The sequence below is a fragment of the Drosophila rhopaloa genome, unplaced genomic scaffold (assembly GCF_018152115.1).
Source record: "Drosophila rhopaloa isolate 14029-0021.01 unplaced genomic scaffold, ASM1815211v1 contig_3, whole genome shotgun sequence".
Lineage (NCBI taxonomy): Eukaryota > Metazoa > Arthropoda > Insecta > Diptera > Drosophilidae > Drosophila > Drosophila rhopaloa.
The window spans coordinates 19,711,369-19,736,563 of NW_025335123.1; the positions used below are offsets into that span (position 1 = coordinate 19,711,369).

The following is a 25,195-nucleotide window of genomic DNA, read 5'->3' on the forward strand; positions in this document are numbered from 1 at the left end:
CCCTATATGCATGTTAAATGGCCGTAATCATGATCGATTGCCAACGGTGGGCTGTTTAAGCCTCAGATTGCGATAAGAGTCCAATTCTCATGTCCAAGTCGCATGCTAACAGGCGCGAATCGATAAACCCCGATGATATCCGAAAAAAGGCCCAAGATAAAACCGCACACACAGTTTGTTTAAATATGTTTTTGTCGCTTTAATGAGTAGTTTTCAATTAATGTTATGTTTCCTTTTCATCATAATCATCATCTTCGTCTATATGAAAACGTTAAATAATGAAAGTGCATACATATATATTTATTAATTTATTTTCTTTTGCTTTAACCCATCTGGTTTTTTTTTCGTATGAATCCATAAATTTTGGTAACAATTTTTCATATTCATTTGCTTATTTAAATGTTCAACTCGTCTTCGTTTTTTAATTTAAATGCATTTTTAACAACAATTTTCGTGGTTTGTCTAAGTTATACAAAAAAAGTTTACTCGAAAACGATTAAAAAAGTATTGAGAACAAGTTTTGGAAATTGGAAACGCAACTTATGTGTATATGCATATACATATAGATTTGTATATCTGAATATATATTTATCCTCACATAAATGTATTGTGGAAATTATTGTACAATTTATTAAGATCTTGCTTGGATTCGTCATTATGTCTATATATCGTATATGTTTCGAGTGCATTTTGTGCTTCACCACTTCAGCTACCAAAAAAAAAATACAAAAAAGGTTTCCATTAGGTTATTCCCTAATGGGATTTTATGGGGCTCTGAAATTCTTCGATAAACTCGTAAAGTTCTCTGATGTAAGCTCCCATTTATTTCTCACCCCGCTTCGCACATTTTCAATGTTATGTATGTATTGTATAATTTACCTATAAGTTTTCCTTAGCTTGCATTAATATTAATTTAAATTTTATTTGCTTGATTTTGCTTCAATTTAATGAATGTCCGTTGTCCGCTAAGTTCAATAAAGTATTTAGGAATTTCAAAGGCTAGCTAGATGGTGTTGTTTTTTTTTTAGTATGAGAGTGTATGAAAGGAAATTCCTTAAGGGCCTCTACTGTTTCCTTGAAGCTAGTTTATAGGTCGCATTCGTATCGTGATGTTTGGGGCGCATAAACCGAACGGGGTCACCAAACAGCGGATCGCTCAACCGGTTACCCCAAAAACAAAAACAAACGAGGAACTTCTCTTATGGCAAGTGTGTGTGTGCTGGCAGTTTATTGGCTATATAATTATAATCATGTATATAATAATAAACTCGATTAAAAGTTCAAAAACTTTAAGCGAAGTTTCTTTGTTTCGCAAAAAAAAATTGTCAAAATCAATTTATTTCGAATACTTTAATCTAGTTTAGACTTATGTATTTACAACACACCCGGTAAATCGGGCCTGACTAACTAACTAACGCTTCAAACTCAACTATATGAATCAGGCTAATTTTTGCGAATGACCAACTGAAAACGATTACAACTCGTTCATAGATCGTTTGCATATGTCTCATTGTGAGACTCCTAGAGATATGGGTCGAAATCGGGAGGATAGTGCTACCGAGATATATAGATCTCCACAACACACACACACGCTCGTAGTTATATAGAAACGGACACAGATACAGACACTGTCACAGACACCGATATAGATAGAGACTATATGACTAAGCCTAGGGATTCTGGATTCTGGTTTCTGGTTTCTGGATTTGTCTGAGCTATAAACTACACACAAATACACCGACTTACAGCTAGAGAATCCGATCGGATGTCCAACGCGCCTCGACCACACACATATAACACTTTATCCGAGAGATCACATATAGTAAAATTGCCAGCGAAAAGTTTCTAGGGAAAACGATCAACCTCCTCCTGCGTCAGGATTGCTATAAAGGGTGAGTGTTGTAATTGTTGCTATCAAAAAAATTACCCTAACCATGTACATTCATGAGCTATATAGTACTGAGTATCGTATGCATATTATCGTATGTTTTAAGTGTGTTGTTTTTTTTTGTGTATATTCCATATGGAGTTTTTTGTTTTGTAAGCTAATCGAGTCGAAAGGTAATACGCAACATTGTCCCTCGGCTTCTGCACGTATAACAACCACTCAGCTTGAGGTACATTAAGGATATAGGCCAGGAGGACACGCTGGCCCTTAGTTTAGTGACTCGACTTACATAGAGAGATAGATTACCGGTTTAGCTACCCTGAAGATCTATAAAGAACCGATCCGGTTCGAACCGAAATGAAATGCGATGAGTATGCCACCGGCTGTTTACTTTCTGTCGGGAAACTTGCGATTACGAGGACTAGATCCATCATCGCGGCGTGGAAACTCCTCGTGTTGGGTCTGAAATAGGGGAATTTATAAAAAATAGGGAAAACTGTGAGTCTTATTCTTAAATTCTTAATTAAACATGGCTCTACTGACCCTTAGATTGGAGGAGACGGCCTTGCCACTGTGACGAACTAGAGGTGTCTGATCTTCGTCCCCGTAAATCCTGAAAAGATCAAGAAGGTTTTAGATATTTTAGGGAGTCTAGAGTCTTGGGACCACTCACCTGCCCTCCGCCGAGGTGTCGGGATCGAGTAGTGGCAACATGTCCTCGCCCTGCTGCAGTAGCTCCACGGAGGCCAGCGATTCGCTGCCAGTTCCCGTTCCCGTTCCAGTGCCCGTCTCCGTACTGGTATCTCCGGCTCCGGCGGTTGCTGTCGAGGATTCCCCGCGCTCCGCCTCGTGACACTCGCACTGGCAGTCCTCCGGCTTCACGTAGTTGTAGTGCAACTTATCGCCCCCGTCCGCATTCGATTTCGATGACTGCTGCTGCTGATGATGGTGGTGATGATGATGATGGTGACCGGTTGCGGATCCCGATCCGGAGCGATGACCACTGCCGCAGACGGAGGAGGAACTGGTGGTGGCCGTGGCAACCACACTGCTCGACAACGTCTCCTTGGGCAAAGTGGTGATCCTCTTAGCCGGCTTCCTCTTCTCGGGTATGTTCTCGAAATCGATCCAATGACCGGAGAGTTTTCGTTGGGTTGAGACCTTTGGCTTTGGTTCCTCCAAATTCGATGAAGAAGGAGGTGGTGCTGATGGTGGTGGTGGTGTGACCACCGGTAGCAGCTGTTTGGCGGAGTCCTTTCGCTCCAGGTTGTTGTTGGCCCGCAAACCCTCTTCGGCGAACTCGAACCAGGACTTGCCACTGGTATTGGACACACGACGTGGTGACTTGGAGTTCTGGATGCGCTCCTTGCCAATGGACTCCTTGCGGGGTAAACTGATCCTTAGTTTCTCCCCTCGCACTGGAGCTCCTGCGGAGGTTCCTGCCCCTGCTGCACCTCCAATTCCAGTGGTTACTCCTCCATCGATGTCCTGGTGACCACCTGGAGTCGCCTCCTGGGGCGTCATGATCCCCGTGCAGTATTCCTCGAGATGCGAGGGATTCAGCGGAGTGGTGGACCGTGGTCTGTCCACCGGACATGTCTTTAGCTCCATATTGGCCCGCTCTCTCATCGGGATTATGGGTACACCCTGGGCCCGCTCCTCGGGCAGTGTGGTGGGTATGTAGGGCAGCTCGTCCTCGAAGGACTCTTGGGACACCAGACCTGTGCTCTCGTGCTCCTCGATGACGCACACGTTGCGCGGAAAGTTGTGGTGCCGCCGTCCCGCTTCTCCGCCAGCTGGCACTGCCGTGGTCACCGAGGAGCTGCCGGCCATATCCGAATCCCTCTCACTCTCCGAGGATTCCACTGGCTCATGTTCATCCGTTGACAGCGAATGACGACGTTCGGGTGGCGGGGAGGTGAGCATGTGATCCGGAGTTGTGGAGGTCAGAGGATCGTGATGGGACGTGGTTGGTGGATCCCCAAAGGAAGTGGCTGTTGGTTCCTTATATGAAGTGCTTAGTGGATCCCTGTAGGAAGTGCCCAATGGCTCATCAAAGGTATTGACTGGAGGACCCGTGAAGGAAGTGGAAGCGGGTAGAGTGGTCTCTGCAACTGATGTGGTTGTGGGAGTGGTTGCCGAGGTCGGTGGCTGCTTGGATTGACCCACTTGATATACTGGTGTCGCTCGTGTTGGTGTGGGAGTGGTGGGCGTGGCAGTGCCAGAACTATAGCTAGTGGTTTCACCTAAAAGGAGGATCTAAGTCAGCCAAAATCACAAATATAACAGAAATCTCTAGAGATTTGAAATCACTTATAAAGGTTGGGCTTGGATTGCTGATTAAGTCAGTGAAGAAATCTTATTAATAAGGTTGTGAAACGCTTGTGATTTTAGATCTCTTTCCATTTCTGTGACCATGGGTTTACCACTTACGTCTTGCTTCTGGGACACTCTGTCGCTTTGGCTTCCTGGGAATGGTCGCCTGACCACCTGGCACCTCGGTCACCCTTCCAATCTCCGCCTCCGTGAGATTCTCGTGCAGCTTGCGCCGCACATCGAAGTTCTCCAAGTAACGCGAATGGCGCAGATCCGCTGGAGCTGCTGCCGCCGGAGCAGCCTCATCCTCCGAACTGGGCCGTGACTTATGCTTGGAGCGCATTACCACCGAGCCGGCCATGACCCCACCCTGCTCCTCCTCCGAACTGCAAACGCCCCTCGGTGGAGGGGGTGGAGGTCCGGTGGAGTTCTCCATTCGCCGGATCACGGTGCCTTGGCGCTGCAATCCGTCGGTTGTCTCCGAGCCCGAGTGCTCTACCTGCTCGGACAGCTGGCTGGACTGGCTCTCCGTCTTCGAAATACTGAACTGAGTGGAGAAGAGCTGCTCCTGACTGCCGGAACCCAGCCGGGTGGCGAACAGCAGACGCCTCCGCTCCTTGGCGGCGGCCTCCAAATCGGGATTGGGGGCATTGACGGTGGCCACCGTGTGCACCAGCCTCGGCTCGCAGGCGCTCTGTGTGCTCTCCACGGAGGGCAGTCGCTGCATGGCCGCCGCCTGCTCGCGCTGCTGGGCGAGATTGGCCGCCCGGGCACTGACCACCGAGCCCACCGATTCGGCCGTCGTCTCCTGCGAGTCCTGCGAACTGTGCCGCTGCACCTCGAGGCTCCAGTTCGCCGGCTCCGCCTGCAGCACCTCCCGCTCCCGCTCCAGCTCCTCCGGCCCCGTGGGCGGATCCTCCTGGCTGGGCAGCGATTGTATGGCATCCAGGTCCGGCCGCTGGGCCACCCTTCGCTGGGCCACCGGACGCAAAGCGGCCGCGGCGGCCGCCAATTGGGTGGCCGTGATCTGGGTGCCCGGCGCCACCGCCACCTGGGCGGAAGTGGGCGGAGCTCGGTGGGTGGGCAGTGGCGAGGGATCCATGCTGGCCTGGGCGGCGTGGGTCAGCTGCTGGATCCCCTGCAGCAGAGTGCGCGCCTCCCGCTCCTCCGGCGGCGTATGCAGTGGTATATGGATGACCCCCTCCACGGGCTCATCGTAGTAGCGCAGCCGACTTCCGGGTCGAGATCCTGCCGGGGTGCGACTTCGATTGGCGGATCCCGATCCGGGAGCAGGTGGTGGTGGCGGTGGCGCCGGCTCAACACTGGACTCGATGGGCGACGAGCTCTTGCTGCTCTGGCTGCCCCGCTTCCCGGGCTTAAAGATGGCCAACACCGACTTCTGCTTGCTGGGCGTCACATTCTGGGAGCCACCGCCTCCACGCTCACCACCCAATCCTCCCGATGCGGTGGCTGGTCGCTCTTTACTTTTGCTACGCGATCGAGCCGTTTCCCTGGGCGAATCCGGTGAGTCCTTGCCCAAACGGAAGAGGGAACTGAAGGAGCTCTTGCGGGAGACGGAGCCACCTGCTCCTCCAGCGGCTCCTCCAGTTGCTGGCGAGGGTGAGCGACTGGTAAATCGCCTGCCCGGCTTGGGACTGGCTGTGGGAGTCAGACGGTGCTCCTCGATGGGACCACCTTGCAGACTGAGGGAGGCGGGCTTGGAGTAGACCGGTGCCAGTTGGTTGGGTGCCTCCACCACCCGCTCGTTGGAGGCGATGCCCTTGTCACTGTACATGTGATCCGGCCGCAGATTGATCCTTATGTACTCCGTGCCGCTGGCCGTCTTGCCCACAACCATTTGGCCGGGACTCTTGGTGCTCCTGCGTTGGGCACCAATTGTCTGCTTCACCTTCGCCTCCTTCTCAATGCGATCCTGACCATTGGCCAGCGAGCTGGTCTGTCTGCTCCTTCCACGACCCGAGGTGGTAGCAGAGGGACCTGCTCCGGTCCCCTTTGGAGCGGGGGGCAGGACCTTGATGCCCTCGGCCAGAACGGCCTGGGTGGGATCATGTTTGCGGGCCAAGAGGAGTTGCTCGAGGAGTGCCGCATTGGCGGCCACTGTGCCGGCTCCCGGCATTCCCTCCGCCTGACTATGAGCCGAACTGGCCGCCGTGGAGGCACCACTGCCACCTGCACTCCCGGCACCCAGCTCCACCGGTTTGGGGCCACAGAACGAGGTCTCCAGCAGCATGCGGTGCGGCGAGGGGGAGCGCGAGACACCCGAGATCGCCGAAAGGCGACTCACCGCCGATCCCTGGCTGCCCACGCTCGAGATGCGGCTGGTGCGACCCGAGATGCAGAGCAGGGCGGCCACCTCCGAACTGGCCGAGTCCTTGCGCTGGTGCTGCTGCAGGTAGCTCTGGTGGTCGTCGAACTTGAAGATGTGCGGCGACGAGCGCTTGGCCTGCAAATAAAGGACGAGTCTGTCAAAGGATGCAGTGGCGTAATCATAACATGGACAGACGTCACTTAAACTTAATCAAATACCCAGTGTATAAACTTGACGTGGAGGTTCAACTGCTGAAGTAGACAATAAGATAGGAAAGTGGAACACTACATTATGAGATAGAAACCCAACTGGACTTTTAATACCAATAATGGCAACCAATTGTGGAAAAGGAATCTATAATCTTAAACATATTATTAAAGTTCTTGGAGGGACTTCAGATCTAAAGTGACAACAAACACAGGTGGTTGATTTAATTTAATAAAAAATATAGTGGATTATGGACTATGGTGAACCATCTTAGAATATCGTTTATAACATTGAAGTATAGGTGGTTGAAGTAAGAAAATTAGAGCACTACAGTAGGAGAAAGTGGGTAAACAAATTGTATTAAATACCTTTATCTACTGATGGTATTAATATATTTTATATATATAAACATATATTGAAAATAATATATACAAAAGTAGATTTTATTTAAGTACCAAGAAAGATGAATTGAATATTTTGGAATGAGAATAACTTTTAGAGACAAGAAATATTGAAAATGAGTAAGAGGACATTCCAAGGTAGCCTAACACAAGATCTATAGTTTAAATTGGGGAAAGGGAAGTGCACAAAATGGAGTGGCACTGGCGCCTTAGTGGTTTTTTGTCCAGTGCACTCATGAAATAGAGGAAATGGAGGCGGACACTGGTCCGCTGGCAATCATGGGATTCCATTCGGCTCCACGTCAATCGCGGCTCTTCAATCTGGACTCTCCACCCGCGGCTGCCAATCAACTTGGGCAAACAAAGCGAGAGCACAAAGGCGAGGTGGAAAATGGAAAACTGCAGAATGGAGATAGAATTGCATTTCGGTTGCCATTGGGAAACGCTCGCTATTCGACAGGTTTCACAGAGTTTTTTCGACTTGCTACCTTATTAATTAGCATTGGTTTTTTTTGTGAAACGTTTTCGCTACAATAGGCTATTAAATTTCCCCTGTGAAAGCCTTTTTGGATAATTGGTAATTCAAGATATAGTTTTAGTTTGAAAAATACAGAATTTAAGCATTATTTCGTGGTAAAATAAATGTAAATTTATATATAAATACTTTCTTTATAGAATACCTATTTATGGGTTAATATTATTTGATATTATTTTATTAGCAAAGCACTTAGGCAATGACCTTCAGTTAATTACAGCTCTCCTTGGGAGCAATTAAGGCAGCCACGCGTCCAACTAATCAATTGCAACTTTTTGCAATTAACAAGGAGCCTTCACCTCACCTCACTTTACCTCATCTCACCCATTTTGAGCCGGCAATTGATAAGTTGGACGCCTCGTCAGCTGACAGAGTTACTCATTTCTCCCGGGGAAAAACTTGGTTGTAAATAATTCCCACAAACTTTTGCCCCGCCGAGTGCAGGAATAAACTTTTGCCAAACAATCGCAACTGAGGAAATTGAGGCTGCAGTGGGGAAATGGCAAAGGACTTGGGTTTTTGTTGGGTGGTTACACTTGTCAGCTGTCACTCGGTGCTTACTCGTCCATCCGCCTTTCGCCATCCCGCCCATTTCCGTTGATGGAACTACTGCACTTCCTGCTGCTGCACTTCCCAGCCACTCGAATGCAATTTTGCATTATTAATTCAACTTGCGATGCGGTTACTGTCTGCCATCCGGCTGCCCTCGCCAGCCCATCATCCTCTGACCCCGTCAAAGTCTCGCCCATCCGCTTTTTTAATAGGAAATGTCGAAGCAACTTGAAAAAATAACGAGCTTCGTCCTCGCAAATGTGTTTAAACTACAGCGTATTTATTTTTATAGAGTCGAAGGGGAGGTATTGAAAATATTACGAGGCGAATAAATATCTATTGTAAAATCTATAGAGGTTTAAGGTCAATAATTAAGGTTGTAGTATGGTAAGCTTTAAGTTAGTTCTAAGTGCCTAAATGGTATCTTTTAAAATGGTATTAATATGTTATGAAACCTGATTTCTTTTAAATATTTCTAACGTAGCTTGTGTGTGTGTAAATTTGATATCTAGGATTCATTGTGCAAAGTATTTTGCAAAACAGGTCCATTATATTACAATTTAAAAATACTGAAATTTTTGAGCGAAAAATCATGAGTTTTTGATTAAAAATCATATTTCATATTTTTCCTTTTCATAATTTTTCTCGAAAATTGTACAAAAAAAGTTGTGAATGCCACTCGATTGGAAACTTTGTAACAATTTCAACGAGGTATGTCATTCTATTTTTGGGCCATTACTTGCTTTGTTATCGTGAAAATATAGAAATTTTTAAGCGAAAAATGGTTGAAAATCTCATTTTTTTACATTTTACATTTTCATTCAAGATTTTTTCTCGAAAATTTTACAAAAAAAACTGTGAATGTCAGTCGACTGGAAATTTTGTAACGAGTTCAACGAGGTATTGCATTTTATTATTGGGCCATTGTTTACATTGTTATCGTAAAAACACTGATAGTTTTGAGCGAAAAATCATTAAAAATCTTATTTTTGACATTTCACGATCTATCGGTTTTATCGAGATAATGATGAATTATCGTGTAAATTTCGTTAGTTTATCGATGCTGCTGTTTTTGTTTACCAAAACTGTGTTATAACAAATCTACTTGATCGTTTTGGTAAAATCGTGTGGGCTTTGATAGCTTATCGACTCCTCTGTTTCAAGTTTCTGCAGATTCCCGCTCACCTGCTGCTGCTGCTGGTGGATCCGCTCCTGCTCCTCCTTCTTCTGCTCGGCATCCATGAAGTACAGCTCCTCGGTGGAGCTGCGCAGCTCGAGGGCACCTTCCTCCCGAAAGCCAAGGCCAATCGTTTCCTGTAGGGTGCCAGTTCCGACCTTCAGAGCATTAGTTCAACCACATAAACCAGCCAGTACACACACACATCGAGTCAATTGTCGAATGTCGAGCAGTTCGTTATGTCAGAGCGATAGTTTGTTTGTTTTCGGTTTGTTTTGATTTTGATTTTTTTGCGATTTGGTTTATTCGTTCGGGGATTAGGCAAGGGTCAGGTGTGGATGTGGATGTGGATGTGGTTGGGGGTCAAGAAGCATGCATGGTGGTTAAGGAGGTGGAGCAAAAAGTCGAAAACAGAAACGAAATCAACAAATCAACAGCCAATTTGTGTGCAGGATTCGTTTTGTGGTTCGGTCGGGATTTTTGTTTTTCGACAGGGACGTGTTTGGATGTGTTTTATAGGTCAGGGGTTGGGGTAACGGAGGTGTTTTCGAGAGGGGGTGGGAGGGGGTAGAGTGTGTGTGCAAAGGGTAGCGAGCGCATCACAGAGTGTTACAGACAGAGAAAGAGACAGATGTACACATACATATATATACGATGATATACATATCAATGAGAATGGTTAAGATACGATTGATTGATGTTTGAATGGAATAAGCGACAAATCAAATACACGAATCCAAAAAAAGCAAACAAGAGCAAAGTACAAAATAATCAGCACCAGACGATTCCTCGCCTCCTTTAAACTAACCCACCCACCAGTGATGGAAAGGTATCAATTTGTTTTCCTATTTGGGGTATAAGGTGATACCTTGTTAAAGGGACAAAGCTATTATGGAAATTATCGTAGAATTCCTTTGGCAGGCTTTGTTTTATCTGTTTGTCAATTAGAAGGTTTCATAAATGGTGTCTCTCTTAAAAATCAACTTAAAATTCCATCTGTAGTTAAGATATGTTGAAGTTCTTGTTTGATTTGAATCTCTACTCAAAGCTTAATAGATTTCTCTGACTCTAAAAATTGAATTTTTAGGTTCAATTTGATATGGATTTCGGTAAATAACAAAAGTCGTAATGAGACATGAAGTTTATTAAACAAATAATTCCAAAGTCTGGACCCCTAAAAACTATAGCTTATTATAGACATTAAAATCAGAATTAAACAATAATTTCCATTTGTTACCCTGTCCCTATGTCCATTTTTGATGGGCTATACCTTATGCCCCATCTGAAGTGGGATTAGCATTCGCTTCACTCACCTGCTCAAATACATTTTCCGGACTGCTTTCCCGGCTGTCCTCCTCGTGATGCGACGAACTGGAGGCGCGGCTTAGCTCGATGCGGGGCGTTGAGGGCGTGGTCAGAGTGGCGGTGCCGCGATAACTGGCACCCGTTCCCCCACCCGGACCACCACCCGAGTGGGCGGTGGGTGGCAGAGGCTGACCACCCTCGCTGCTGCTCACCAAAGTGGTGGTCACCGTTGTCGTCGCCGTTTTTAAAGGCGGAGGTCGCTGTTTCGCCTGGACAATGGTTGCCGAGCAAGTGGCCGATGAAACCGATGACGAGGAGGATGAGGAGGTGGATGCTGCGGATGCGGATGCGGATGCTGCGGAGGCGGTCGCACTGCCACTTGCATTAGCGGATCCAGATGCAGTGGCTATGCTGGGTGCCTCTATGCCACCGGCGGCTCTATTTCGATTTGCCGTCGTCGGCATCGTTGTCTGGTTTCGCACACTTTGCTCCATCATCTGAAAAATAAAACAATACGTTGTTAACTAAGCGACTTTAGAAGGCCTTCAAATTGAAGTACACGTTGTTGCTTAAAAATAAGGTTTGATTATCCCAAACCAAAGGTATGATAGAATACGGAAAACGCACCTTAACCATTGAACGAATTCATAAAGGAGATAGCTGAATTTGTTTTATTAAATACTGACCAATATGAAAGCATTCCTTAAGTTGAAATACTAAAATATAACATATATACAACTCAAAATAAAAGGTACGAGGGAGAATTATTATCAGAAACTATCATTTTTAAAAACTTTCTTGATTGAGGATAACCCTTGGCAAAGTAAAATATGTCAAAAACAGAATTAACACGTACTGTCCAATAGCTTGTTACCAATATATTTACATAGTTGCAAAACTATTCAAACTGTCACCTTTGGCTGACAAAATCTGTGTTTTGCAATATAGTTGCAAAACCACTTGAAAGTTTGTACTTTAGATCTAAACTGTAGTCTAAAGCTATGCATGAGGAGTACAGTGTGTTGAACTATTTTGACCACAAAGTCCAAATTTTGTTACATAGTGTTATGTCCTATTTTGTTGGTTCCTTAGGAAATATTTTAAAAAAAGTCCTAGATACAAGCGTAAAATCAGTTTATACTTTAAACTTGTCTCTAATACAAAATGGTTTAAGTTCATAGACAATTCATAGACATATGTGAAATATAAAATCGAATTGTTTTTTCGCAGAGATACCAAGGGTCCCTACATTTGGTAATGAAAAACCGTAGGGAAAATGGAATAGAATAGAAAAGCACAGGATCGTTTCGATTGGGGGTTAACTCGGTCAGCGCCTCCTATTATAATCTCCCCTCGGATTGCATTTCACAAATTGAAATCAAACGCTTTTGACACAGTTTTCTCCATATACTGTACGTGTGGAGCTGCCCCGCGGCGTTTTCTCTGCGGATTTTCCTTCATTTCGCTTTTCACTCTGGCTTTATTCCCACATGTGATTTTTAAATGAAACAATGATTTGCTTTGTCTTCTCGGTTCCCATGGCCTTGTGGTCTGGCAATTGTTTCGCAGAGACTTTCCATTTTGGCCGCGATTATAATTAAAGGGCTTTGAGTTGGAGTGACCTGCATCGGACATCGGGTTTGCATTGGGGAAACCAACACCCAAAACACGAGCATCTGGCCGGAATCCCAGGAACTCGATGGCCTTTGGCAATATTCTCGATAATGAATGAGCACGATAAGCACCCATGACAAACGAGTTTTATTTCACGAATTATTTAGCATCCCTCACCTTCAATATATACTACCTTGTCTAAGGATACATATTAGTTAATGATATTACCTCTCTTTTAACTATTCGGTTATTTTCTATTTATGTTTCAGGTTTCCAATCGCTAATAAACAACTAACAGACCTTAAATGATTAAAGGCAATATATAAAAAAATACAATTTGGAAACTTCGTGTACAAAGAACGTCTCTTTAATGTACATGTACCTCATTTAAGTGTTTTACTTGTAGGAAATGAGAATTTCTTCCCTCAACTGACAATTTCCTCCTTGTCACTTTTAAAGTATCCTTTTTGCCGCAGAAATTCATTTAAAAAACTCAAAATCGGGGGTAAGAGATAATAAAATTGAGCCACGAAGCAAGTTTATATGTCCCCCTTTCGTGTCTGGGCTCCAAAGTCTTTGGCTAACACCATTAGCGGGCTTTAAGTTTTCAAGCTGTGCGTGTGCTGAGGGGGAGAGGGGGGCGGTCCTAAGTTTACTGGAGCAACAGACGGGTGGATTTACACAATGCCACCATCCCTGCTGCAGTTTTTCCTGTGATGCTGCACTAGCATTAAAAGCGCTCAAGGAGAAATCCTTTCACACGCAAAAAGTGGGGACGGGTACGGCATGGTGACAAAGAGCGGAGCAGATAGGGAGCTATACAGTTGGGGGCCATGGAATATGCACATGTCGTGGATGGCATGATTGACACATGGCGCCTGAATACGGGGGGCGGTGTCGTTTATTGTCTCTGCGGGACCTTGGGGCACAAATTAATTTAAAGTTGACGCTGCCAGCTATGCAACGAGAGCCCCGGGATCTGGTGTTTTTCATTGCCCAGAAGCACCGATTCTTCAGTAAGTCTCTAAGCTGCAAAGCCGAAACCACCTAAAAATATGAAATATTCTGAAATTCTCTGATATCTGTAATACTCCCATTAATTACCGTAACCCGAAAAAGCACTAGAACACCTCTATCTTGGGTCTTATCTGTCGACATCTTCATTATTTTATAAAAACCGTTCAGAGACTCCTGCAACTCCGAAAAAATCTATAAAAGTCATAATTTAACCAAAAACCGATTATTCTGAAGACATACATTTCCCTTAATCCCCAAAAAAACCTCGAAACCTACTAAAGCCCATGTGACTTGCTTAAAACTCGGTAGGCCTATAACTTCCCCAAAACTCCGAAGCCACCGAAAAACTCGCCGAAACCCCCTCCCCCAAAATGTTTGGCCTTTTGTTTTTGTGGTGTACAGAAAAGAAAAAAAACGTACATTTCTTCCTTTTTTTTTTGGTAGGCAAAGGCAGGATATGTGGGCAAGTGTTTTGGGACAAATCGTAACACAATTCTAGTCATACGAATAGGAACAAGAAACAAGGGGAAGAAGAGGGAGAAGAAAGAGAAATAAAGTGAGAGAGAGAGAAGGAGAGAGGAGGCTGTGACACAAATGTGTGATTATATTAATTAAAATTTAAATAAAAAGCAACTTAAGGATAAGAGAGAGAGCGAGAGAGAAGGAAACAGGGGAGGGGGGTCTGGCTGAAAGAGGATAAGAGAGAGCCGCGTGCCTTGCTTTCTGTTTATTGTTCACACGCACACACACACTCACTCACCGCGGTCCCAAAAAGTCCTCTCCACGTGTGCGTGTGTGTGTATTACTTGTCCTTATTAATTTTGCATCAATTTGCACAGCACAAAAAAAAAAACGTGGTGGAACGATAAATGCCAGCAAGTGTGATTTCTGCTCCTTTTTTCTATCTTTTTTAGATTTATCTCTTTGGCTGCTCCTTCAGCTAACTGCTATTTGGTATCTCAGTCTAACGTCTGGCTGGCACACACACACACGCGCGCGCTCTCTCTCGCTCTCGCAGGACCTCCGTTTACCGTTAGACCGCACGCACGCAGCGCCAGCGTCGAACTGCCCCGAAAAGTATGCTAACGTTAAATGTGAATGGGAATGCGACGAAAGCTTCGCCGTTCTCGCTTTTTTGCTTTGGCTCTATCTCTCTTTCTCCCTCTCTCTCTCTCTGACTTCAATTCGCTTTGCATGGCAGAAAGCTTCAAAGAAAGAGAAGAGAAAGGAAACGGGAACGGGGTGGAAAGGAAAGAGAGGCCGGAAAGCTCTAAGGACTCAGCTGTGGCGCCTGCGAAGCTTCAAGAGTCAACTTGCCATGTGCGCGTGTGGGTGCGACAGCGACGGGGAATACAGCGGCGGGCAAATAAATAGCTACACCACCGGGATTAACACAAAAGCTGATATTATGAATAAGGTCAATAAATGGCTTTGGGTAATCAAAATAGCATCATTTAATATACCTTTCGCAAATAATCTCATTGAATGCTATCACAAAAGAAAATATGTAAAAAAAAAACAAATGCAACAGTTTAAATAATTATTCGATAATTAAATAACAAACTTATAGAGGTATAACATAACGGAGCTCGTTTTTAATAGGTCAGATTATGGACTAGAAAGTGTAGTTATATGTTTATTGGCCTGGGGCATCTCCTAAGGCCCCTGATTCTATCTCTTTACCCAGCACTGTTTTCGTTAGTCCCTCACGCGATGCTTTATCATGTCTCGTCCTTCGACCCCTTTGCCGCTGGCTAAATAACATTATTTGGAGCACTTCACATTTGAGGCGGATGCGTGCCAAAATATTTTCCAACGCATGACGAACTCACGGTTTTTCAGTCGCCGATCTGCGAGGCGCGTGTCTCGGATATAGCTAACCAATTTTTGTTGTTCCTTTCGGTGTTGCTGCTGTTTTGCCGTTTAAGGTTCATTTTGTTTATTAGCCACAAGCGTTTGGCCTGCCTGCCTGCCTTTTAAGTGGCCATTTGCATGATTGCGGCACACAGCCCCCAACCTTTGACCCCCACCCCCCACACTCCTCATTGCCACCCCCATTTATACACCCATATTTTTTGGAGAGCGGAAAGCTCTGACCAAGCTTACAGCGCCCAGGAACGCTTTAGTTGATTTCATGTTTTGGTTAATTAATTTAAGCCCTGCATTATGTGCATGTGACATGAGCCAGTAACAGTTACTAACACAGTCCGTACTCCTTAAGGTGGTCACCCAAAACAATCTATCTCTGATAATTTGTATTGCTTACTTAAAAATATATTAATAATTGAATTTAAATCTGTAGCAAATTAATAGTTAAGTTTTCAGGAATAGAATTATTATACTAAATTTTATATATTTTAAATTAATAAACTTTAATATTCTTCGATTGCATACTTTAAGAAGTCCCAATAGGTGGCGCGATATTTTCAAATACAGTTTCCCGGGAAGAGGGCTCACTGTATTTTGCTGTGGTGTGCTAGGTAAATAGGCTAAAGGACTCACCGCCACATGGCCAGGATGCTGTTGCTCCTGCTGGTGTTGGCTCTGCTGCTGTGCATTTGTCGTGGCATTGTCCTCGAATGACTTTTCGAAGGATGCAATTGGCGCTGGGCCAAGTCGTTTCTGCCGGCGCGCATCCATTCCGTAACCGTTTTCCTCGATGCTATTTATTCAGCCAGCAGCACGGCATGGAATATCCTTTAAATGGAGCACCAGCTAAGGAAGAGAAAAAATAACGAAGGGACACACATTAGAAGGCCATTGGCACGATTTCTCTTTTGGCGTAGCTTTTCATAATTGCCTGTGGCAACAATAATGCACTGGAAAAAATGATGTATGATGTAAGTATGATAAACTTTGTTGTTTACAAACTTTTACATTGCGAAGGCAACAAAATATAACAAAATATAGTTCCTTAACCACTTCATTTGTTTTTTGATCAACGAGAAATTTATACAAAATATCTTTGTTCTGCTGATTCCATAATAAATAATACAAAATTTCTATTGCGTTGTCACTGGAAATATTGAATGGTAAGAAAAAAAATATGATTTTACCGATTTCGCTCAGTGCAGGAAAAACTATAGCAAAACGGTTGCAATCACATATCACTTGGCTTTTACTGTTGCTCGCGTTGGGCCCCATCAATCATTGGGGAATCATTTGGAAAAAATAAGGCGAACTAAATATATATGAGGCAATACGTGTCTGCACTGCCGGCGAATTATTCGCCAGTGCGAGCGAGCGAGACAGATGCGGAGAAAGGGCAGGAGAAAGAGTGAGAAAGAGGGGTGAAAGGGGGCTATTCCGTGTCAACAGTTCATTGAACCGCGTGGCAGCCGCAAACGAACCGGAAGTGAAATAATAACATCAACAATTGATGAATATTTAAAGACTTGCCCACATAGGGTTGTCAAGTAATTCTAGGAAATTCGCCATTAAATATTCAGCGCTGTTATTGTTATACTGGTCATCGTGCCTTGCAGCAATTTTTAATTTCATGTAATAAATCTTAAATTAATTGACTAATCAAATTTCCAGCTTTGCCACCAAAACGTCTATGGAATCTAAGAAACCAACCTTTAACTATAACATCCCATTGAATTAATACTAATATAATTGTATACTGTTTGTCTTAATAAACTATTGGTTAATCTATCGCAAAACAAACATTGTCATAATCATTTAATATCGTTTTAACCTTCAGATTTACAAGCTCATAAATAAAGCCTCATAACGACCTAATATTTTATTAGTTTTTTCGAAAATGTTATCTTAATATAACCGAACAATATTTGAATCCTTATCAAAACAAAATTGTGTCACTCAGATGACGCAGACCCAAAGTAAATATCGACAAAAATCCATTTTTGCAACCCAGATTGCTGGCTCTATGACTTCATCGAATCTCTGATGTTTCCCTGGCAGAAATTGTGTCAAAGCCTCAAGCCCCGATAAAAACCGATAAGCTAAAATATTATATATATAAGCTGAAGAGACTGCTATTTTTAGTATCTAAGGAATAGGAATTTGTTATTTCTGATTTGCCAAGGCACATGGTTTATGAAAACCGATTGCTACCTTTCATTTTAATACACAAAAGACAATATTTCATTTTCTCCCTCGATTTTCTGGGTCCAAAATAAAAGAAATAAGAAATAGGACATAAAACTCGAGCATCCTTGAACCACATATATATATATATATATATATACACACACACATCCTGACGCAAACATGATTATTGCAGCTGCCTGGTAGTATAAAGTTTTTTTTCTCTTTTTTTTGGGCTTGTGTATAGGAACTTTTATTCTGCAGTTTGTTCTGGTTATTGGGACAGTGAAAAAAAAGTGGGAGTGGTCCTGTAGGGGATGCATATTGATTGGGGAGTTGCGGGTCGAAATGAATTCGGTGCATTATTCATCATATCCACAGGAAATAAAAGGCGAATCAAAGAGAATGGCTTGATGTTTGTCTAAGCAAATGTTTGAACGGCTTCAATTGAAAATTCCTCGTTCACACAATCCCTGAATTATTCACGGCAACTTTCGGTTACTGACTAAATAAACGCGGCTATAAAACCTTGATTTAGGCATAAATATGTGTTTGACTAGGTTTTCCAAGGCTTAAAGCCAGCCAAAAATGTATGTAAAAAACAATACGTATTGTTTAATGATTACTTAACATCCATACCTATTCAAAAATATAAATTGGTATGGAAAACTGTAAAGGTATTTAATTTTAGTTTGCCCTTCTTGATCGCAAGTCCCCAATGGTTATCGATATTTATAGCTAGTGCTTGTCATTGGTTTGGCAATGCGATTAAAGTCATTTCGGCCCCAAACACGAACACACAAATACCCACTCCAGTGTAGACGTAGTTTTTTAATAAACTTGTCAACGCCCTTTTCCGCAATCACCCAACGACCACCCACCCACCGCGATAGCCTTGAACCCCACCCACCGCCACATTCGACCTTCCGCTGGCGCAGTTCTAAATTTAAAACGTTTAGCGGCAATTTTTCGTAATTCGCCCATAGATTCAGGGGCAATGAATACAAATGAGTGCCCTCATCAGTGTCAGGTTGTGAGAAACGGTGAAAAGTTAAGGCCAAGTACTTGGTCGCGGCTATAATTGCATGAATAAGTAGCCCGATTTCAAAAGGATTATACTCGAAAGTGTACACAAACATGGACTCAGTGCATGCGAAATGAATGCAATTATAAAACTAATTAATTAGTGAAATAACAATGCAAATATGGTGTAACTTCTTTCAATTAAATGGCAAGTACACATTTTTCATAGAATTAGTAAAAATCAAACACAATCACAATACAAGCCAATTAGTTGTAAATAAAAATAATTGAAAAGTTTTTCACAATCAAAACAAACACAAACTTCACTCAAAAGGTCTTTAAACGAATACAAATTGTAAATAAATGCACGCATAAATTATTTTATAATACTGTTACCAACGTTTTCAATAGATACAGAAAACGTTATTAAATTTCCCATTAGTGGGAAACCCAATTTAATGCTGTGCATGAGTTTTTGTTTGCGTTGCAAACTTTCCCATGCTTCATGCAAACAATATTACATTTTCCCCAATTTGTTGCACATATGCAAAACATTTAGTTACATAAACTCAGTTCACTTTTCACTTAGTACCTGAAGTTTTCTAATTGATATGGACACTATTAAATATTTGTTCAAAGTAAAATAAATACTCAGTTTACTTTTCTCTCCATTAATTGCTCATGTATGTGTATGCATAAATTATTAGATTTTTTACTTAATTGGAAACATGATGTGTATTAATTAGTTTTTCATACAAATTGAGATGGACAGTATAAAACTTCATTTGGCCAATGTAAAAATACGTGTTTTTCTGATATCGGTTATTTTTTATTTAACTCAAATGGATTTATGATGATCACTAATTCTCAAAGCTTATAGTTTTTTTTTAATATTTATTAATTTACCTGCATTGGTCATAAAAAAGGACATAGTCAATAATACAATTATTAAATTCGTCAATAACATAAATGGAAAACGGTGTTTAATATACGAACGCTTTAAATCATGTCTCTATAATTAATACAAAATATCTTACTTTAATTAAATCGTATTATATATTTGACTAAACGGTTAATAGTACAATATTCCCTTTTGTGTGATTAAAACTGACTTAAGGCAGCAAGAAATCGGACCCATGAGAAGGCAAAACTTTTTGTATTTTACGGGAAACCCCCTTTTCGACTCCTTCCCACTTTAAACTACTTGATGGCCTTTAACGCTGGCTTTCCTTCTCCAGATGGAGCATCGAAAATCGATGGAACCAGCGCCATAAAGTGGAGGTGGAGTCGCAAAGGCGACAAGGATGTCAGCATAAGCGCACAACTTTGCCAAACAGCTTAAAGAACCGTTCCCTGGCGATATATATGTACATATAAAGCCCCTTCACGACCCCCATTTTTCCACCACCAACCCATCAACAATTTCCTCTCTTCAGCGAAAACTTTGCTTCTCAAGCTGAACTATGAAAAGAATAATTGGAGTAAAAAAACAGAACTTTGTCTGGCCGAACATTAAATAAACATTTACAAATCTTTACAGCATAAAGAACCCAGACTTTGATTTCAATAACTTAAGTCCTTGTCTTTACTAATCAAACTAAAAAATTCCTTCCTTTTATTTATTTAGTTGGTTATCAACTGACAACAAGCCAGTAACAGTTTTTAAGGCTCAACAAGATCTTTTAATTAAAAATGTAATCCAATAACTATAGTCGTAAACGCAGTCAATCAATTTCAATTAAAGTTGGTTAGTATTAATACCATTTAAGAACAAATTAGGAATATTTAGTTGAAGCATTAAACTCTTTTATTTAATAGACACATTCTCACAATAAAATACACTATTATGAAAAAAAACAAACACATTAAAATTAAAGACCAAAAACACAGACATATTTTAAAACATAAAACCTTTTGCTAAAGAAAAATGTAGCCAAGAAAATTCTTGTTCTTAATTAATTTTTGTTCTTAATTATTATTTTTTACTCCCCAGTTGTAGGGGTTGTGGTTTCCCTCTATAAGACTTTTCTCGTATATTGTTCCCTTTTCTTCTACCATTTTTCTTTGCCCTCTTTGAATTGGCAACTTCGGCTGAAAATGGCTCATGGCCTGCGGCCAAAGGCAATAGGCAAAAGCCTTTAGACACATTGCCCCCAATGACATTGGTGGCCCAGGGGATGGGGTAGGGGTTTCTTTTTTTTTTGTTGGGGGGGTTTTGGGAGGTCACACGGGGTGGAGACGCTGGGCGACGTCGCCGCTGTCGTCGCTGGCAGAATTTCACATTGCGAGCGGCGGGAGGCGCTCAGCAGGCGGCAAAAGCATTTCATTGACCTCATAAATTGTCCAAGAAGAGGCAACAAAAAAAGGGGCAAAAGGGGGGAGAGGGGGCAGTGGGGTCGGCGGCACCGCAAGCCCCAAAAAATGGCATCCAAAAGACGGCGGCGGCCATTTAGTGTCGGCTGCACAGAAAACAATTGCTTTTTTTCATCATTACCAGACTACAAAAAAATTAAAGCAATGATTTATACAATAAATAATATAGAAATAATAAGTATTAAAATATGTAAACATATATTTTGGGCTTCATCAATAATTCTTTAATTATAAATTGAGCTATAATATAATCAACTTTTGGTAATAAGTAATAAGTAAGTTCTTAATTATGGAAAGAAACTACATTGTTTTTCTCTACCTGCAAAAGCCAACTAAAAATACAACAGCAAAAAAGTTATTAATGCCTGCTCGTTGCTCATCGTTCCCAGCTAAACTGTTTGTCATGGAGGGAGTGGGTCTATGGCTGGATGGTTAGAAAGTTAGATAGTTGGATGGTGGGTGGTGAAGATTAAAGGAGCCAGAGAAAAACCAGACGCCAAGGAGAATAAATTCAATGAGGATGTTCAATGGCCGAGCACATAGGTATGCAAAGGATGTGGGCACTGAGGTAAAAGAATAGCCAGACCAAAAGGAAAGAGCTGGCTGGCCAGGAATAAAGGAGGCAAACAAACTGTTTGTCTAAAGTCAGACAGGTGACGGTGGTTGGGATGACTGACCATTATGATTTGAAATCCAAAAACCAAGAAAAACTCACAACTTAGTAAACACTTACAAAGTTTACAATCTTTTTCACATTGTATGCATTTGCAATTCTAGAGAACTCAAGAGATATCCTTTTTATAAGTGAAATCTACTACCATTTATGGCCCACTGTGCGGTTTCCATGAATATTCCGATGCTTATCAGCGGCGGAAAAATGAGGGAGACAGGCGGAGGCGAGAAGCAGAAACAGCAAAATGGAAACAAAACCCTGGCTTTGATCGCTGGCTTTTGATAAGCGTCAATGACACAGACAGTGCAAAGGATATGGCCAGGAGCTGGGGGAAGGACCCTCTTGTCGCTGCTGGCAGTGAATCAGATTTCGCCACTCTCTCTTTCATTATGCATTATACATTGTGCATTGTATACAAGTTGAGCTGACTCAATCAAACTTGTCGCATGGAATTTGGGCCAACTGAAAGAGGGGCTGCAGAACAGGTGACTGTTCTTTGTCTAGCCCAAAAGTGGAGCACTCACGATGCTGACCAGGCACCCTCAATCCACCCCATCAGACAACATTGCACTCAGCGAAAAATATTGGTTAAAAGGCAGTCCATAACCCTTGTTCAAAAGTGATCTTGTTTGTCATTGCCCTCAAATGTCTTTGCCAATCATATCAAAGTCGCTACACATTAAATCCGGCTCGAAGGACCAACAGTGAAATAATAGGGGATTATCCTAATATATATATTTATTTAATAAACTATTTACTATAATCTGTATCCAGAATAGGTAAGTTGCATGATACTGTTTGACGATACACTTCACAGGCTTTAGGGATCGGGTTGTGTTTTTTCTCTGTGTGCCAAATGCGATTAGACCTCTTCCACTGCATACTTTCAGGCAGTCACAGGAAAATGACTTCTTGAAAGGCAAAAGCCAAAAGCAATAATGTGAAAGAAACGAGAATTCGAGTGGGGCACCGAGAGAAGAGAATTAGCATGCAATAACAATGAAGGAGGTGTAGGTGTGGGTGTGGGTGTGGGTGGATATGAGGGTGTGGGTATGGGTTCTCCAAAAAGGGGGCGTGAGCTCGTCGGGCTGGGCATGACTAATATGGGTCTCTCGCCTCTCGTTCTTCAGCGAGGTTAAAGTCTTTTGGGGGTAGTTCAAAGCCGTCGGTCCCCCGCTTTTTCTCCGCGTTTTTATTCGTATTTCGTATTTCCCTGTTTGTTGCTGTAATAGTGTAATGGCGTGCCGACTGGCGGCAGCTTGTAGGTGTTAAGTAATGACACACATGCACAGTGGGTTAAGAGGGGGTGGCATTAGGGCTATTCGCTGAGGTCGCCAATTATCGGGGACTGCCACAATACGTATGGGATAAGCCCAAAAATGTAATTGTAATTAAGGACTAATTGAAAATCTTCCCAAAATAATTACCCTAAGCTTTGCTTGTTTCGATTTAATTATTTAATAGGAGGTAACTTGAATTTTTTCCAATTACTTTTATTATGTTATTCTTAATTTTAGGCATAATAAATTCAAGTTACTCATAAGCTTGTATAAAAACTATTAGAAAACATGGTCAATAAAAAAACGCGAATACATAGAAGTGACAAATATTTAAAGCTTCCTTTTCGCGAGTTAATAAAAACTATCTTCTTTTCTACTTTTTTAGATCTTAATGGAAGGAATTCAATGGGATAAATTGGATCACAGAAATCTTGAGGCACTTAGGTCAATAGTTTTCAAGATTAAGATTTACGCGCTTAACCGTATGATTATTGCGCTAGTTACATTATTATTCTGTCATTTTTTCCTTACCTAAAGTTCAAACGAAGCTCAATCGTATTATACGCAATTAGAACAAACGAACATATGTATTTAAAGCTTAACCCTTGCCTTTCTTTGCATTCTCATTTATTATTATCGCCAGGACTCGCCCCGTAAATAGCAGGTCCCCTGGATTTTTTATGGCCGTCGCCTGGTAACAGGCTGTGCAGTCATGAATTCCGCCTTACATAATTGAACAAGCATTCGCCGGAACAAGGATATAACTTCCAGGACACACATGCAGAATAGTTATGTGTATGCACAAGCAACAGCTAAAAACTCGCTCACCGACTGCAGGCGAAATTCATTGCATACCTCCAGGAGTCCGGGGTCTGGAATCCGGAGATGAAAATCCGCAAAATTTGTTCACTTGCCGGGTGTTGCACTCGAAAAAAACAAAATACAATGTAGCAGTCACAAATGCGCATTCGGAGGAAAATCTTTAGGTGGAATTTTTACGCTATTCCGCGGTTGGTTTTTCCAGCGATTTTCCCAGCTCTTTTGTCGCCTTGTTCTATTCGCAACGAATTTAAGCCAAATTCGATTAGACGCGATAACCGTTCTCGGCGCCAAACGAACGCCGACTGAACTTATCAGTCACTCAACTGAACAGCGACCCGGCCAACAACTACAGCTGCAAATCCGTATACACACACACGCACACCCAGTCTATGTGTGTTGGTGTTGCGACGACAACGAGCATGCAACAACAACATGTTGGACCTCTCACACACACAGAGGCAAGTACAGCAGTCGCTCACCAAAAAGACAGCTACAGGCTAACGAAAATTTCTATGTTCACTAATAAAAATGTGTGAATGCAGCTTTTTAGGAAATTCAACCACGAGCTATTTAAGACCTACTATTTTAGAATCGGACTTCAGATAGAAAAGTTATGGGCTTAGAAGTACCAGATTTAGGTCACTTTTCTGCAACTCCAATTTACGAAAATTTGGAAAGGGGTTACTTCATGTAAAATCGACCCAAAATTACAAAAAAATGTGTGAATGCAGATTTTTAGGGAATTCAACCACGAGCTATTTAAGACATACCATTTTAGAATCAGACTTCAGATACAAAAGTTATGGGCTTAGAAGTACCAGATTTAGGTCACTTTTCTGCAACTCCAATTTCCGAAAATTTGGAAAATCGACCCAAAATTACAAAAAAATGTGTGAATGCAGATTTTTAGGGAATTTGACCACGAGTTCTTTAAGACATACCATTTTAGAATCGGACTTCAGATAGAAAAGTTATGGGCTTAAAAGTACCAGATTTAGGTCACTTTTCTGCAACTCCAATTTACGAAAATTTGGAAAGGGGTTACTTCATGGAAAATCGACCCACAATTACAAAAAAATGTGTGAATGCAGATTTTTAGGGAATTCAACCACGAGCTATTAAAGACATACCATTTTAGAATCGGACTTCAGATAGAAAAGTTATGGGCTTAGAAGTACCAGATTTAGGTCACTATTCTGCAACTTCAATTTCCGAAAATTTGGGAAGGGGTTACTTCATGGAAAATCGATCCAAAATTACAAAAAAATGTGTGAATGCAGATTTTTAGGGAATTCAACCACGAGCTATTTAAGACATACCATTTTAGAATCGGACTTCAGATAGAAAAGTTATGGGCTTAGAAGTACCAGATTTAGGTCACTATTCTGCAACTCCAATTTCCGAAAATTTGGGAAGGGGTTACTTCATGGAAAATCGATCCAAAATTACAAAAAAATGTGTGAATGCAGATTTTTAGGGAATTTGACCACGAGTTCTTTAAGACATACCATTTTAGAATCGGACTTCAGATACAAAAGTTATGGGCTTAGAAGTACCAGATTTAGGTCCCTTTTCTGCAACTCCAATTTCCGAAAATTTGGAAATGGGTTACTTCATGGAAAATCGATCC

General features: G+C 42.3%; 1 protein-coding gene across 4 annotated transcripts; it reads right to left on the reverse strand.

Annotated features, from left to right (window-relative positions):
• Window positions 1–193: 193 nt before the first annotated feature.
• On the reverse strand, window positions 194–23,716 carry LOC108050034 (pneumococcal serine-rich repeat protein). 4 transcript variants are annotated; one of them, XM_017131516.2, is made up of 8 exons: window positions 23,599–23,716; window positions 15,844–16,056; window positions 10,719–11,207; window positions 9,414–9,542; window positions 4,322–6,668; window positions 2,562–4,134; window positions 2,432–2,501; window positions 194–2,350 (listed from the first exon to the last, which is right to left on the reverse strand). In XM_017131516.2, exons 2-8 carry the CDS (start codon window positions 15,979–15,981, stop codon window positions 2,276–2,278), a joined length of 4,821 nt encoding a protein of 1,606 aa, XP_016987005.1. In that variant the 5' UTR covers window positions 15,982–16,056; window positions 23,599–23,716; the 3' UTR covers window positions 194–2,275. The 4 variants fall into 4 exon arrangements, with proteins under 4 accessions (XP_016987005.1, XP_016987004.1, XP_016987007.1 ...); XM_017131515.2 differs by having other exon boundaries at window positions 9,414–9,563; XM_017131518.2 differs by lacking the exon at window positions 9,414–9,542.
• Window positions 23,717–25,195: the final 1,479 nt, after the last annotated feature.